At 37.7% G+C, this 17,878-nt stretch overlaps 1 protein-coding gene across 1 annotated transcript in view; it reads left to right on the top strand.

The window, feature by feature from the left end:
- The window catches only part of HERC1 (HECT and RLD domain containing E3 ubiquitin protein ligase family member 1), a 177,455-nt gene that overhangs the window by 63,449 nt on the left and 96,128 nt on the right, over positions 1-17,878 (top strand). The window contains exons 20-25 of the mRNA XM_045294958.1: positions 1,567-1,681; positions 1,769-1,889; positions 3,937-4,108; positions 6,417-6,729; positions 7,185-7,305; positions 12,941-12,992. Of these exons, the coding sequence (XP_045150893.1) occupies positions 1,567-1,681; positions 1,769-1,889; positions 3,937-4,108; positions 6,417-6,729; positions 7,185-7,305; positions 12,941-12,992 (894 nt within the window). The remainder of the gene's footprint in view (positions 1-1,566; positions 1,682-1,768; positions 1,890-3,936; positions 4,109-6,416; positions 6,730-7,184; positions 7,306-12,940; positions 12,993-17,878) is intronic.

Below are 17,878 nucleotides of genomic sequence, written 5' to 3'. Positions count from 1 at the left end.
TGCCCTACCAGGCCTCCCACACCCACCTCCCCACCAATTTGGATCGCTTGTTGTTCCCTTGTCCCTGGGTTTGTTAACACCACTACCTTTCCCCCTACCTCCCCCTCTCCCATGTTCTCGGAACTGTCGGTCCCGTTGTTTTCTCCTCCACATTGTTCATCCAGCCTATCTTATTTAGACAGACTTGTGGATATAACATGCACAACAACAAGACAGAGCAAAACCAAGCAACAATATACAACAAAACAACAACAACAAACCAATGACAAAAAACAAAACACCACACAACAAGAAAGAAAAGCTTGTAGTTAGTTCAAGGACTGTTTGTTGACCTTTAGGAGTGCTTTCCAGACCAGTCTGTTGGGGCACCACGCCCTGGCCCCAAAGTCCACCTTCAGCATTCCCTGGGGTCCTCGCCACTCCATTCCCTTGCTGTTCTGTTGCACCCTCTTAGTGTTTTGCCTCGGTGTGGCAGCATCAGATCAGGTGCTATTCCCACACTGTGTCTCCAGTGTTGTCCCCTGTAGGGCTATGGGTCAGTGAGGGGCGTCATGTGTCATAGTGGGGCTGGCCATGTGGTCCTCTCTCTGGATTGGCTGCTCTACTTGGGAACATCGTCCTCACGGCCTGGTGGGCCAGGGTATGCTCAACTCCTCCTTTCCCTTCATCTGCTCCCGTGTGCCCTGATCAGATATATTCCTCTCCCGGAGCTGCAGATTCAATGCCGTCCTTTGAAATAAATTCTTCTTGGGGGAGGGGCAGGTGTCCACTTAGTAGTTGGGATTAGGGTGGGCCTCCCAGTCTTCCTTCTCCTGATCCATCCACAGACCCTCTCAGCACGGCTTCAAAATATATAGAGAGCCTCATTATTGTCTCCAATGACGCTGCCATCTTCTCTTCCCTGAATTACTGCAATAAATAATTTCAGCTCTTGCTCTCTCTTTAGTCTGTTCTCCAGTCAGCACAATTACATTTTCAAAACATCTCTTAGCCAACTCAGGGTAAAACTTGAGTACTTGCAGGGATCTGCGGGGTTCTCCATGATCTGCTCTCCAGCCAGATCGTTCTCATTTCCTACCACTGGTGCATGCTCTTTTTGAACCCACCTCAGAGTCTGTGTACTGGGTTTTGCTGGAGGGCATTTGGCATGTGGCACCTTGCTCTATTGTGTTCTGTCTCTGCTTAAATGTCACCTTATCAGAGTTACCTTATGTAACCCCCATCCTCTATAAAATAGTAACCTCCTGTACTATGATATTCAATTTCCTTACCAAGCTTTATCTTTCTCCAAAGCACTTAGCATCTTAAATAATATTCGTTTGTTAGTTGTCTCTTCCCCTCCTCCAATTAGAATAGAAGCACTATGAGATAATGGACTGCTGTATTGTTTACTGCTGTGTTCCTAGTACCTAATACCTAGTATGTGGGATCTAGTAGGCGCGTTTGTTAAATAACTATTTAGAAAGATGGTAAAATTCTGGTTCTGGATTGTCAAAGCTATTACATGACCCAAATTGTTTTCTGAGCTCTTTTAAAATGTTTATGTATCTTTTTTTTAATTTTCAGATTGGGATAGTGCAACTTTAAGTAATGAGTCACTGCTGGACACTGTGTCTAGATTTGTTCTTGCAGCTCTTCTGAAACACACAAATTTACTTAGTCAAGCCTGCGGAGAAAGCCGGCAAGTAACTTAAAATTATCCTCAGACTAAATTTGCTCTAATGATGTTAGAAATTAGGTAACTTTTTAATTTTGGTTCTTTATTTAGATATCAACCTGGTAAAAGTTTATCAGAAGTGTACCGTTGTGTATATAAGGTTCGAAGTCGCTTACTATCCTGCAAGAACCTTGAACTTATTCAAACCCGGTCATCATCAAGAGACAGATGGGTAAGTTTGAAAATCAGTGCTTTTTTTGGTTTTTCAAAAGCTCTCCACCTTGTTTGAGAAGTAAAAAATCTGCTTCAGTTATCACATATGTTCAATAGATGCTGAGTGTTTTTTTAAACTGAAAAAGAGAAAGGTGTGCAATTTATATAACATCACATTAAGTATGATATGACTATGAAGGAAATTTACATAGCCTTAGGGTACATAAATAACAAATTGAAATATCCAACTTACAGGAAATACTTTTCTCCTTTTTATGCTGATCAGAACCAGTTTCTGTCATGTAAGTTCTGCCTCATGACAGCCTCCTTTGTCAAAGGAGAACTGTATGCCACAGGTGTTACAAAAGAAAGATTGGGGGTGGGGGTGGGGCACCCAAGATAAAGATATAGCAATCCACTTCCAGAAAGACATCAACCTAAGAAACCCATGGGACCATTCCACTCTGTCCTTTGGGGTCGCGATGAGGCAGAATCAACTCAGTAGCATCAGGTGTGGTTTGGGGGCTAACTTGATAAAGGGACCTTAACAAACTAGCTTAGAGAAGTGGAAAGTATCCAACATGTTCGGTCTAGAGAAATGAAAACAAAATGGGTAGTGAGAGAGTTGCCTTAAAATTATATAAAGACCTAAAAACAAAACAAAACAAAAAAATTATATAAAGCCCTACCAGGAAAGAGAGGAAATAAATCAGTTCCTTGTTGTTCCAGAAGCCATAGGTTTAAAACCAAAGGGTGATAATTGAATGTAAAATTATTACTAGAGTATTAAAAAAAACCCACACTTCTAATAAGTAGAGAAGTCCACCGTTGGAAATAAAAACTTTATTTTAGGTGGTGTAAAAGTAATTCTTGCAACAAAATAAGATTATTTTTAAGGTGCTTGATAATCCTGATAACACCATCTCATCTTTGTAAATATATACCTGGATAACACGTCATCTTCAGAAATGACTATTTTGAAACATCACACATAAAAGACTTTGCACTCCTTTGTTCAGTTCTTAGATTTAGGGAAAAAACCTAACTGTATTTAAAAGGATGGTAGACAAAATTTATGGGCAAATGAGATTAAAAGATAATGGGGTTTCCCCACAAATTTATTGAAGCCCTCATATATTGCAGTAGGCTTTTGGCATCCATCAGTTTAACATTTATAGATATCACTATCTGCTAATGACCTGGAATGTCCGTGAAATGTATTAATTTGCCATTTTAATGAGACTCAAGGGAATAAATCACTTCCGTAGTCTGTGAGTCTAACTGACCGCTGAGTATCCTATCCCCATACCTATGGGATTATTAAGATCCTTGTCATGTAAGTTATTTTTTCTTCATACTGAAATTGTGTGACATATTATGTACTGTGTAGTACTAATGGCCTTTGTAGCACGTACTCTAAGGATAGTCTTGTGGAAGACGGCTAGTAGCATGATCAGCATGAGGAGTAAAGTTAGCATTGCCCTTAACAGTTAAGACTTCTAATATTTTGGTTTCTTCTGGACCGAACAAAGAAGACAAGAAGCCAGAAATAATAATGCTTTTAATTTAGGAGATTAAACATTTATACAGAGCAAATAGCTCAGGTTGGGGCAAAGTTCAATTCTCTTATACATAAGGTTGGCATAAGTTGGAACTAACAACTAGCAGCAGCATATAACTCGAGGGAAAGTTGTAGATTAAACAATTACACTGGCTTTCCCTAAGCTTCTGTATTGCTGGGTCTCATGCAGGGTTTCCCCTTCTTAGGGATTGATGACTACAGAGCAATATAAACACAATCACTTCATAGCATGACATTATAATAAAAATACCAAGGAACAGAGAATGTCTGTGTGTCTGTTCATATACACTGTGTATGCATGCATACATTGTTTCTACTCTTTTGGATTTGCACACTATTTCTTTTGTTATTTTTGTAATAAAATGAATGTGTTGTTATTGACATCAACAGTATCTTCCTTGATACAACAATCTTAAGGTTTTTATGAAGTTTTTCAAAGTTTTGAAAAAACATATTCAGTATAGTTTCTGGTAACTTCTTTAAGATTTCAGAAAACCAAGACTCTGCAGATGTTGATCCTCAGGAGCACTCATTTACCCGGACCATTGATGAAGAAGCTGAAATGGAAGAACAGGCTGAAAGAGACAGAGAGGAGGGGCATCCGGAGCCGGAGGACGAGGAGGATGAGCGGGAGCATGAAGTGATGACAGCCGGCAGTGAGTACACATCCTGCTGGTAGGGGCGCTCACTTAGGAGGGAAGACAAAAGTCTCTCCAAAGCTTTCTGAAAGGGTGTGATAATCTACCAGTGATCTGAGTTTATATTAGATAGCTGGTAGGTGGCTTTGAATATATAAACTACTCAAAGATTTTAAATGAAATTTGAGAATCAGTTTAGTCATGATTTTTAATGAATTGGACTAAACTTCTTGTTGTCTTTAGCTTAATATTCATAATTTGTTAGTCTTGTCTAAGCCTGAATGTTTCAGAGGGTGCTTACAACTGTGCTTGCTGGGTAGTCTGAAACAGTGTTCAGGGATGAAAGGCCTTGGGAGCAGGTGTGCCAGTCCTAATTCCTCACAGAATGCTAGCTCTGAGACACTGGATGCACCTCTTTCAGAGTCTGCCCTCTGAGGGTACCAGGCTGTCTATCTGCCCAGCAGAGCCCCCTTTTATATTTTTTAAGAGAGCCCAATTATTCTGCATATGTAGAACATTTAAAATGGTATAGCTCACTTTCTTATTACAGTGTTATTTACAGTAGAAAGCAAGCGTGTGCTTGAGAATACTGCCAGTTGAGTGAATAAAAAATATGAAGTGAGTCTTATTGCCTTGTCCTAAAGGTGAGCATTCTAACTATACAGGTTAAGGAAGCAAGATTACGTATGTGTGCAAAGCCACAGTTAGTACATGGCAGCTAAAATTAGGCCACAGGCTCATCCAAAGCTCCAGTGGCCAACTGCTACCTGATTTCTGTCTCTGGGCCTCGACAGGGATGATTGCTTCCATTTTTTAGAGAGAGGGACATCCATAATGAAAATAGCCTCAGATAGTGTCATAAGCTGCACAGAACCATTATTAAAGTTTATACTTCCATATTTACAGATGAGTCAAGTATTTAACAAGTCCCCACCCCTACCCCCTCCAGGTTTCTCATTAAGAACACTACCTTCAGTCCAAATTTGAGCAGAAAATTATTTTCCTGTTCTAAGATAGTGTAACGCTACATCAGAAGCCTATTCACTCCACTGGTGAACTGCAGGGAGAGCTGGCTTTTTTTTTTTTTTTTTTTTTAACACTTGTGAATTGGCGGGGAGCTGGCATTGAATGGAAGTTCCTGGTGGTGTCACCTGGCTCTGGAGTCAAACTGTTTTTCTAATTATTATTTTGGAGTTAAAACAAATCATTCCATAGTTCAATCACGTGAAGTAGTATTGTACAATTGCTACCACAATCGGTTTCCAAACAGTTTTTTCCCTCCTGGACTCCTTGACTTCCTCTCCCTTTTACCCCCCTCAACCCCTGAAGCCATTATTCTACTTGCTGTCCCTATAGGTTCATCAGTCATGGTTCATTGATACCAAAAAACAGAAAGACATATAACATAACTTCAAGAGGGTGACCCCAATGACACAACACCTCTGAGATAAAGAAACAAAACAAAATATAAAATGTTGAAACTAGATCAGGTCCAGTGTGCATCAGAGGGAGGGATCAACTGACAAAGTTTTAACTGTTCAAGTTAGGTTTATCCCTTTGGTCTTCTATACTTATCTCTCCAGTGCACTCTATTTAGTAACCACTTTCCTCCTATCCCTCAATTTTGGATAGAGGGAGATCACCAGAGGCTTAGTTCCTATGTAGTTCCCACAGAGGTAGCTTTGGGGTCCCACTGTCATCCATAGTCTTCTGCAAACTGGATTGGAGTCAATCTTGGCCACAGAGCAGGTTCTGTCTCACTAAGACTTTTGCTGGTTGTGCTTATTAATGTGTTCAACGTTCAGCAAAGTGTAGTAGGAACTTTGGAAAGAGAAAGGAGGTTTTACATTATAACTAATGAATCTTTGGGCTTCCTTTGTAACCTGTTATTGTTCATAACAAGGTCATGAGCATTTCAGAAATAAGCGTTTCGAAAACCTGTTCAATCACTGATTGCTGGGCCCTTACAGCTTCTTATGCAGTAGGTCTGAGGAAGACCTGAGAATTTGCATTTCCTAGATGCAGCTGCTGTGATTGGTCTTGGGACTAACCTTTGAAAACCACTGAACTAATTCATGAATGAGAGAAGTACAATCAGTCAATTCTAAGTTCTATAAAAGCGTACGAGTATTTTCTTATTTTCTAAGAAAAATGTAATGTGTATGTATTTTAAAATAATTGTAACTACATTGTGATGTAATGTCTAAAATATAATTTTTCCATTTTTCATTAAGTTTTGGGTCCCAACTTTTTGACGATGTTTGTTATCTTCTTTGCTCTTCTCTCCCCATGTGTTAAGACCTTGTTTTTGTGTTGCATGTTACAGAAATCTTTCAGTGTTTCCTCTCAGCTCGTGAAGTAGCTCGTAGCCGAGATCGAGATAGAATGAACAGTGGGGCAGGGTCTGGGGCTCGAGCTGATGATCCACCTCCTCAGTCTCAACAAGAGCGAAGGGTCAGCACGGACCTTCCTGAGGGCCAGGATGTGTACACTGCCGCCTGCAACTCTGTCATCCATCGGTGTGCCCTGTTAGTACTAGGAGTCAGTCCTGTGATCGAGGAGCTTCAGAAGCGAAGGGAAGAGGGACAGTTGCAGCAGCCGTCAGCAAGTGCCTCTGAGGGCAGTGGACTCATGACCAGGTGGGGCTGACTAGAGTCTTAAAATTCCCCGCTTTACTGCTTTATGCGTTCAAATGGTTTGCTCTTCAAATTAACATGAACATGGGGGCAGAAATACAATTACTGGGCTGAATTAAAAGTAATGTAAACAGGGATACTAATTCAGCATGGGATATAAATTTCTGATTAAATGAGAAGGCACAAGTTTTCATACATAATATGTAGCAGCAGTTGAGAAACCAGTCATTTGAATCCCTCTTTCATTTGGTGGAGTGCAAGTTATTTTGATGTAACTCAGAAGGCTTTGTGCTTAAGACAAAAGTCAGGATTTCCCATTGACAGATCTAATTACTCTTCACTGTGTGTATGTGTGTGTGTGTGTGTGTGTGTATTATCTCTATGCTGCTAGTTCCATTCAATTTTATGTTTACTAACAGTCCCAAATCGAAAAACTTTTCTTTGTGCATGTGAGACAGGAGTGAAAGTCTTACTGCAGAGAGCCGGCTAGTCCACGCAAGTGCAAATTATAGACTGATCAAATCGAGGAGTGAATCTGATCTGTCTCAGCCTGAATCAGATGAAGAGGGTTACGCACTGGTAGGTATCCTAGATTCAGTAAAGAAGGGTTTGTGTTTTCAAAGTTTAGATACATACACTTGTGTTGGAGGAAGTAATATATACGAGGGGATACTCCCCAAAAAACCGGGATTTTTTTTCAAAGCTATGTATTTAAATTTTTTTACCAAACAACCATATCACCTTCAAAGTACTCTCCATTACACTTAATACATTTATCAAATCTGCGATTCCGTTCTTGGAAACATTTTTCAAACTCATCTGTTGGGATGGCTGACAGCACCTCTTTTTTTTCCTTTGCCTCTTTTATGTCATGAAGTCATTGTCCTTTCATGTCCTTTTGCATCGTCGGAAACAAAAATAAAGTTGTACATAGCAAGGTCAGATGAGTAAGGTGCGTAGTGCAAGAGAGGCATGTTGTTTTTTGGCCAAAAACTGGCATACTGAGATGGCTGTGTGAGCAGGGGCATTGTTTTGATGTCAAACCACTCCCCCGTCTGCCACAAATCAGTAGAAGGCCTACAGTGTTGTGCTATCTTTTCAGAAGTTGACATTTTCGTCCCTTCGAAAATTGACGGATGTCCAGAATGAGGTTTTTCATTAATCGGCATTTCACCTTTTTTGAAACAAGAAAACCACTCCGACACTTGAATTTTTCCCATAGTGCTATCTTTGTAAGCTGTGTTCAATATCACAACAGTTTCTGTGGCATTTTTCCCTGAGTAGCAAACAAAATTTCACAGCTGCATGCTGTTCTCTTAAGTCAGCCTTCACAAAAAATGAGGTTTCAGCAAAACTGCTTTTACAAAAAAATTCACTGTGACCAGAGAGAAACCTTTTCAGGTGACGCCACTGGGTGCACTGACTCAGAGCAGAGTTGCTCAAAGTGTACTAGAGGGAAAAGGGTGTACTAAGAAAGCTCTGCTCCACCCAGCGCCATTCTGGTTTTTTTGGGGTACCCTCTTGTATATTTGTTTTAGACATACAAAAATTATTTTTAAAGAACTTCAAGAGAAATGAGCTAATTGTATTGCATAAATATTTACTACTTATATATTAGTGGCTTGCAAGTATCTGTCTCCCTTTAACCATGACTTCTTCCAAAACAACAGATTCTTAAAACCGATTCCTTAATGGACAGGTTACCTGAATATGTGAGGCTATCCCAATCTTAAACTTCCCAGAAATGACATTACCTTTTGCCCCAAACCTGCTTCTTCTAAATTCTGTCTTAGTAGGCAATACTCTTAACTACCCAGACTAGAAACCTGAGGGTTGATCTAGACTCTTTTTATCTCCTGATTCCTCCGTTCCCTTAGCCCCACAGTCTGATTATTCACCATGTCTTCTTGAAAGTTGACTGTTAACTGTGCTTTCCGCGGAATCCTCACTTCTCTAGCTCCCCAGCTACCATTGTTTCCATCGTTTTTCTCTTGTGCCTGGAATGGTACAGAAGCCTCTAAACTGGTTGCCCTGCCTCCTATGTATCCCCCTCTTCCATGTTTCACTACAATAAACAATGCCTTCAGGTTTCATTGTATCCTCATTTTTGTTGAGTTTTCTCCCTTTTGTCTGCTATTGCTACATGCTCCATTACTGTCAGTCGCTCTCTCTTTTAAAAAAGTTATTTTATTTTATTGGGGGCTCTTACAGCTCTTATCACAATCCATACATATATCCATTTTTTCAAACACATTTTTACATATGTTGTCATCATCTTTTTCAAAACATTTTCTTTCTACTTGAACCCCTGGCATCAGCTCCTCATTAGCCCACCCGCCCCCATGCCCCCTTGATAATTTAGAAATTATTCTTTTTTTTTCTTTTCATGTTTTACACCGACTACTGTCTCATTTTACCCACTTTTCTGCTGTCCGTCCCTTTGGGATGGGGCCATATGTCAATCATTGTGATCGGTTCCCCCCTAAGTGGGGATATGTAAAGGGGGAGCCATTACTGTCTCTTAGTGCTCCAAGTTCATCATCTCAGGCTTCGCAGTCCACTGAGATTCCTCTAAGTTCACTTATTTTCCCAACAGGTTATTCTCATAATCAGCCTCATAACCTGGTAATAATTGAGCCATAGAGGAATAAAGTTACAAATGGCTATTTTGCAGAACTTGTATAAATGATAAATCACACCGTTTCTGGCAATAGTATATTCTCATTAAATGTTTAATGAAACAGAAAAATCCAAACTCACTGCAATCAAGTTGATTCTAACTCCTAGTGACCCTATAAGACAGAAGAGATCGATCCCTGTGGGTTTCTGAGACTAACTGTTCATCAGAGTAGAGAGCCTCAACTTTCTCCCGCGGAGTGGCTGCTGATTTTGAACTGCGGTCCTTATGGTTAGCAGCCCAATGTGTAGACTACTAAAGCATAGGTCATGCTACTTCTCTGCTCAAAGTAGTGCAGTGACTTCACTTTTTTCCAGAGTAGAACCTAAGTCCGTATATTGCCCAGCTCGCTGTATGATCTGGGCATATGACCTTTCTAATCCTCTCTGCTACTTTGTTTTGTGATAACTCTCTGTTGACACACTGCTCTCATGACTGTTCCATGAATTTACCAGGCAAGTTCCCCTGAGGGCATTTGTGTGGCTGTTTCTTCCAGGAATACTTTTGTCTGCTTGACTAATTCCTCACCTTCTTTGAGTCTTCATTCTGATGTGACTCTTTTAAACAGGCCCACCTTGACCACCTTATTTAAAGTGGCCATTATTGATAAGTTCCAACCCGCTTACACTAGATTATAAGCTTTTTGGAGGCAGGGATTTTTTTTTTTTCTGTTTTATTCACTGCTCAAGGACTTGTCATAGTACTTGGCCCATAGCAGGCAGTCAGTAATCATTTTTTCAAATAAAAAATGACTGTGATCTACTTCAATAAAAATGTTAGGCTCATTCCTGCCCTTCTACTCATTAATTTAGACTCTCATTACCTTTGTGGTAATACCTTTGTGGACTGATAGTTTTCAATCTGATCTACCTGCTTTTTCATTTCTTAGACATTCCTCCCAAAGTTAGAATGCTTTAAAAATGCACACACATACAGACAGGGTACTCACTGGTCATGATACCTTCCTGCTAAGAACAACTCAGTAACTGTGAGTTGTCTGTTCAAAAATCAGAGTTTCAGGGTCACGTTGCCTGCCAGCTTTTGGAGTTTTTCTCTGTAGGAACCTGCATTTCTGTTAACATTAGTCCATCTGCCAGACCCCACAAACATCTCTTGAGCCTTTGCAAATGCACTGCTCCCTTGGATGCCCGCTTCCCTGGTTTTCTTGCTGAATCCTGTCTCTCCTTCAGTGACTGGTTAAATGCCACCTTTTCCAGATTGCTTCCTCCCCCCAAATCTTGTTATTCCTATAACAATTGTACCATAATAATACTACCTCTAATAAACCACGGATGATTTATCCCATATATAACTCATTCATGTTCTAGTAGTATTTTTGTCCATTAAAAACACCTAGGTCTAGTGTATTTTTTAATACCCCTGGTAATCCCTGCCCCCCTGATAATTCTTACAATGTTTCACATGCTGTTTTAAACATATTTGAATTGGAATGGAAAAATAAGGGTTAGTATAGTTAAAGTGGCTTCCCTTTTTGGGGAAACAAACAATGAAATCTGACTTTGAGCCAGAATTGCCTTAAGATTCACTATAAATTTTGGCCAGGAGAGACGTGTAGCCTTTTTGTAATAGACACACATAATTAGTGTCACTTAGGTTGTTGAGATGAGCAAATTCATTAATAATGATTTCAGAACACTGTGAAAAATTTAAATGGGGAAGACAGACCAATGAAAGAGGATTTATTTAATGTACTAACTGCAAAAATTGTTCTTTTAGTTTTTCTAAGATTAATTAACATGAGTTTTAATGAAAATTAACTCTTGATTATTCTCTCTCTCATATTTAGAAGGAAAGTATCAAATTAGGCAAAAAGGACAACTAGAAAGGGGAAAGACTCAGTTAGAGACATCTAGGTTGTGACTGGAGCTTCAGAAAAACAGGGGCAAGCAGTGGGGCTAGTGACCCTGTCTGACCGATTCCTGTTCCTACCCTTCATCTAGAGAGGTGCCTTCTTTATTTTGAATTCTTAGCTAGTGAGACACCTTTTAAAAATGACTAAAAGTAACCAGTATTATATATGAAGGACTTCAAAGAGCTCATGGAAACATTCTGTTATCTTTCTATTGCATTTTTTCATGAACCTTTTGAAGCACTCGGTAGTACTGTTACAGTAAATAGCAAACACCAAGCCTAAATTAGTGTTTAGTTAGCAATTGGCAACCATGTTAACATTCCGTATTATATTCTACCAATCTATTCCCTACTCCACTCTTTTCTCAAAGGATTTGATTTATCTAAAAAAAATAGATACAGATTAATGAATTTGAGGAGAAACAGTGGAAGACATTACATACTTCAGCATGTGTCTTATAATGTATCATGACTAGAAGTGGGCCCATAATTGGTGCTAAGTTTTTTAAAAGCCCAAAGGCAAAGCATAATAAGCCTTATGATTCACAGTGCCTAACAGAGAAAAATAAACCAGTTGTTTAAGAAGTATAGGTATGTCTGAATTTAGAGCCTGAAATAAATTTCTTCCATAAGCTCTTGTAGCCAAAGTATATGAGGTGAACATGTTTCATGCATGACATAGGAATGCCTCCAGAAGCTGTCATGATGACCAGGCCTGTGTTGTTGATTCCCAAATGGCCTAAGAATATATTTAATTCTGTTGATGCATGTGTGGTATATATATGCTTATATGTATGGGGGTATGTATAAAGCAAACTATCTATTTGGGTCTATTTTGTCACTTCTGTTTCTTGGTTTGTTGTTACATTTTCTGACTGACTGTGTAAAGAGTACAACTGAGATTGCTAAGACACCCATAGATTAAGTTTCATGGTCTATACATGGTTGACCTTACATATGGGCAAAGTAGACAGCTGTCTATGTGATCTCTTCATGAGACACAGAGAGAAATACGCTTCCATTCTGCTAGGTCTCTGTGTTTAATTAAGTTGTCTGGAATGTTACTACTTTGAGATATTTTAGTAGTCAGTCCATTTTAAAAGTTCTTTGCCAGGTCTTTTAAAACGTTTTTCAGTCTTTCAGAATATGAGGAGGTGTCAAAAAACTTTGTAGAAAATTGGAATTAAAAGATAATACGGTTTCTCCCCACATTTTTTTGAAACTCTTGGATTAGAACAGACCTATATTATTTTTCAGTTGGTATGGACTCCAAACATTCTGCCAAAGCTACTGGGAGTCCAAAAGAATGAAAAGTGAGGATAGAGGAAGGAAAAGTAACTTTAGAAAATGGGATTTTGCTGCATAGGCCTTCGGCTTCTAGAAGGTAGTGATAAGGTCATGTGCCTGGAAGAGAAGCAACAAAGATCCTAAGAGGAAAAGGAAATGACAGCAAAGACAAACCAAATGACAGTGTCAGTTGGTGTTCACCCTGGCTCTGGGTTTGCATCAGTATGCTAGGGCTTTTCTGTATTTCTTAGAACTTGATTATTGTTCTACTCGGTAAGTAGAACGTCACTGTAGTTGTATCATTTAAAAATTCTAATGCTCTATCAAATCTGATTATCTTTCACAACTAAATTTATATTCATTTTTAACTTTTCATAGAGTGGAAGACGAAATGTTGATTTGGATTTAGCATCATCTCATAGGAAGAGAGGTAAATCCTAAGAACATATTAAGTATCTGGTCAGAGGAAATAGCTGTTTTTATGTTTGATATATTTAGATATGGTTGACATTGAAATATTATTGCAAATATCAAGCGTTCGTGAGGGAGGTGGGGTGGGAAAGGAAGGAAAAAATGAGTTGTTGATACCAAGGGCTCAAGCAGAAAGCACATGTTTTGAGAATGATGATGGCAACAAATGTACAAAAGTGCTTGACAATGGATGGATGGATGGAGTGTGATAAGAGTTATACGATCCCCCAATAAAATGATTTTAAATATATATATATTATTGCAAAATATTAATTTAGAATTTATCATTAAAAGGAAGACTTTATGCATTCTTTTATAATCTAGGAATATTAAAGATTTAATAATAATTTCTGTTTCTTGTTTGTTATGTTTTCTGACTTTTTAAAAACACTTAGAAACACTAGAACAGTGCATTCCACTACAGGGGGTTAGGTACACAATTTGCCATGAATTTTAGTTCACTTATAGTTTATATTCAAATGGCATTTCAGGGAGACTTTCTTTTACTCTAGCCCCCTGCACCTCCTCCCACCCCCCACCCTCCCACCCCCACAATACATACACACACTCAAATAGTTGCTTTAGAGTTACTTGATTTTTTATTTTCCTCTTCCTTGGCCTCTTGAGATAAAACGTGTGAGTGAGTAACTGATGAATGATTACCCTCCCATAGCCACCCCCTCTTTTGGAAACATTTTAGAGTGTCACTAGGGATTAAGGCATTTTGTTAGGAGCTTAATGGATAATATTGTTAACTATAGGTTAAATGTCCAAATGGAAGGAAAGAACAAGTTTTATTTGGTATAAATCAAGGATACCTGAAAACTCTCAAGAGCATTATTCTCTATAACTGGCACTCTCCCTAAGCTTACTTATGCTGTGGTTATAAAATGTGCAGTGTTAAACATTGCCAGTGGTAGCAGCTTTCTAAATCCCCATGGAGGTGGTTGGGGGTCAGGTGAGGGGTATATCCAAAATGGAACTTGGAAGAAAAAAGCTCAAGCTTCACTAGAATAAAATTTATCAGTGGTTTTATTATTTATTGGAAGGCTTTTTGAGGACATAACATCATAGTGTTGTATTTCTAAAAAAATGACAAGGCATGTATGATTTTTTAAAATGTGATATAGTATAATGCAAAATATACCTTTTTATGTTTTAATTATTTGAAAATGTAGTATAACTCAGGTTTCATAATTGGCCAGAGTATCCTTTTCCTTAACCACTGAAATTAAATTAAATATCTGGTTATGTCACGTTGCTATGATTTCAGTGATGTATATCATTTGATGCTAGAGAGATGATGAGACTTATTGAGTAGCATAAGGAATCCAAACTATATTGCAAGAGCTTCCTACTATACCAACTGTATTGATATTTATAAATGGTAATCTATTGGCTAAAATTACTTCTCTAAGCTCTTTCTCATGCATAATGAATTTTAAGTTTCAACCTATCTTTACCAAAGCATGTGGCAAGTGATATCTTTGGAAGAAAATAGTTAGTGGTATTTTTATCTTTGAATCTTTAGCAACGTGTAGAATTAGGGTGGACTTATTAAGGGGGAGCGAGTCGGGGCTTCAAAAATTTTGTGGAGTTTCCAGAACATTTTGAAGCCTCACAAAATGAATTTTAAACAAGTATTAAATTATCTTATAAGTCGATGTGGATTTTGTGTAGTTTTGTGTCTAAGTAGATATTAATAAATTAAGCCATTAACTCACATTTTGTTTTTAGATTAACTGTTTTCTTTAAAAAGCTCAGAGCAGTACTGAAGCCTATTAAGTTACTATAATTTAACTTTATCTTATTGAAATCAGAAAAATTATAGCTAGTACACAGTGAGGAAAGCCTGTTTTTAAAAACTATCCATTTAGGAAGTTATAATATTGATGCAAACTAGTTCTATGCATTTTCATGATGTCGTGTAATGTAATATCAATTTGTTCTGATAATCATTCCATTTTAATGATCACAGGGAAAATTTTTAATGATGATTTTTCACATAGAAACTGGTAACAAGAGTTTTTGGATTAGGAGAGTTTTTATTTTAGGAAGGACACCAAAGTGAAAAATTGCTTTTCAATCTTAGAAATCCTATACTATGAATTCTAAACAATAAAAATATCAGCTTTTATTCCATTTTTGCTATACTGGATTTATTCTGAAAAGAAAATTACCATTGAAAATACATTTAAGTAATTACATTTTAACAGAATTTTTAGAAAATGATGTAGAGTGACTACCCTCTCTGGGTGTTTTTTTTCTTCCTTATTTTGTTTTTAAAATATGGTAAAACACGCTCTTTGATTTTTTTCCCCTTAATGTCAATGTATGCCATATTTCATAAACCATGATATGCCTATCTTCAGTTGGGTAGATGAAATTGCCAAGTTTGAAAACTGTTTGGGACCACTTGGTGTTCTGAATCTGACTTGAACCAGGAAAGACAAGCAAATGTCCAGCCAAGTGAGAATTCTGTTAAATTAAACACACTGTCGTTGAGTTGATTGCAACTCAGAGCGACCCATCCTGTAGGCAAGGTAGAGCTGCCCCTGTGGGTTTCCCAACTTGTAACTCCTTATGGGATAGAAAGTCGAATCTTCTTCCGTGGAGTGGTTGGTGGTTTCGAACTGCTGAACTTGCGGTTAATATATCAACTTGTGACTCACTACACCACCAGGGCTCTTGTGTGCATGTTGCAACTCCTTCCAATGTTTGAAGAAGAAATGTTAGCTTTTTCCCCATTTCTTAACTTTCCCATAGCCAACTGCATTTGTTAATCTTGATGGTTCTGAGTTTATAAAATCATATTGAGCAATAGAAGAGAGAGAATGTTTAATTTTAGTCTTTTCATTTAAATTAAATGGGTATATGACAGGTAGTGGTTGTATATATATTTTCACCTGTTCTAATGCCTTCAAAGATCCCTCCTTAAAGAGGGCCTGCTAACTGTAATTTTATTATGTGGCATTGAGGGTACAAAGATTCAAGCTGTTAAACCATGATTGCTCCTTCTTCCGTCACTCCTGTTAGTGTTTTCACAGGAGTCGATCGATGGCAGGGTGCAAGGATGTGAATGTGGGAAGGGACAGCAATGTGAACAAATATAGTCAGCGTAGTCTCCTTGTTCAACTTTTCAGAGGCATCAAAGCTAAAATGTAAAACCAAAAAAACATCATACTTTCAAAAAGCCAGATGAAACAAATATTGCTTCTGCTTATCTCCTAGGAGGTAATAATGAAATTTGCACTTGTTAAATAAACTGTTTATTCCAAGCACTGTTCTGTGTATTCAATAATATTAACTCACTTAATCCCTTAAAACAGCCAATCAAAATTCTTGATAAAGCCCATCAAAGTATTTTATAGTTTCAGGTAAAGGATTTGCTGTATTAATTCTGTAGAACTAGGCTGATTCTTCACAGATGAGATACCTTTTGCTGATATGATTGATTTCCATTTTCATGTATCGCTAAAGCTGATGACTGATGGAGTGGAAAATGTTGAGAATATCAAGGCAACAATTTAAGAATGAACATCAGGAATCTTATTAGTTAAACTTCTATATGTCTACCCCCCCTGTCCCTGGTTTTCCTCTAGGTTTTCAAATATAGTGTTAGGGTTTGATTGATAAAATAATGCTGGAAATGTGTCAGCACCTGTCTCATGATATAAATTGTATGTGTGAAATGCTGTTTTATTTATGCATTTCAAATTGGATTATATAAAGAAAGAAGAACAAATGTAAATGTTATCTCCTGTATGAAATTTCTCCTTTTGTCTTCTGGTTCTTGTGTGGTAGTGTATTTACTCCTATTTGGCCAGTTGAGCCCCAGAAAAAAGAAGAGCTTCAAGCAAGTACATGATGGCATGTTTAATTTTTTTCCCCTTTCAGCTTGCCTACATATTTTATGGTTTATAAAGTATGTATTGCAGCTCTGCCATGTTCATTTAGAAAGTTCCATTTATGAGCCAAGTTGTAAGGACAAGTAAATAATGTGAAAATTTTGTTGTCAGACATTATGTCTTGTTTTCTTTACATAGTAGATGGATCTGAATCAAGCTTTAAATGAGAATTAGACTTAGTCTCAATTATACTCTAGAAACTTTTTATATGCTATTTCAACATTATGTCTCATATCCAGATAAAACAATACAGAACAAACCAGTTATAGAGTCATATATGGATTTTTTATTTGCATCCCTTTATCTTCCATTGCCATGCTATAAATTTTTGTTTCAAAGTATTTTGATGTAGACTGTATTTTTTTTTTTTTTTAGACTGTATTCTCGGGTTTAAACTTTTTACTCATTCATTTTCATGTTTTCAGATGGTGTTTTTCCTATGCTTTCTTACATTTTATTCAAAGGGAGTTTTATTTGGGCCATGTAATAAATTAAATCCACAAAATCAGAGGCTGACAAACTTAATGGACCTGTGGGCTAAATCTGGCCTTTGGAAATAAGGTTTTATGTTAATAAAATTTTATTGAAACACAGCCATGTTCATTTGTTTATGTGTTTTCTCTGGCTGATTTCACACTACAACAGCAGAGTGGAGTAGTTGTGACATAGACTGTATGTCCTGCAAATCCTAAAATATTTTCTATCTAGCCTATTACAGAAAGTTTGCTAATCTCTGCTTTAAACTATAGAAATGTAAGTGGATTTGGTCTACTCCATAGACTATTTTGGAGTGTACAGAAGCTCTCAATGATTGCACCTTTGTATCAGCAGGCATTTGAGCTTCCCATGGATCAATTTTTTGGTTGATTAATAGGAATATGTAAGACTGCCTCCTTGGAAATTAAAGATTTGTTTTATTAAATTAATAGATCCAGTT

The sequence above is a fragment of the Echinops telfairi genome, unplaced genomic scaffold (assembly GCF_000313985.2).
Source record: "Echinops telfairi isolate 266 unplaced genomic scaffold, ASM31398v2 ScPeMD7_4048;HRSCAF=4782, whole genome shotgun sequence".
Classification (NCBI taxonomy): Eukaryota; Metazoa; Chordata; class Mammalia; order Afrosoricida; family Tenrecidae; genus Echinops; species Echinops telfairi.
The sequence above is the reverse complement of the archived record's forward strand: the minus strand, read 5'-3'. Positions and strand labels throughout refer to the sequence as shown.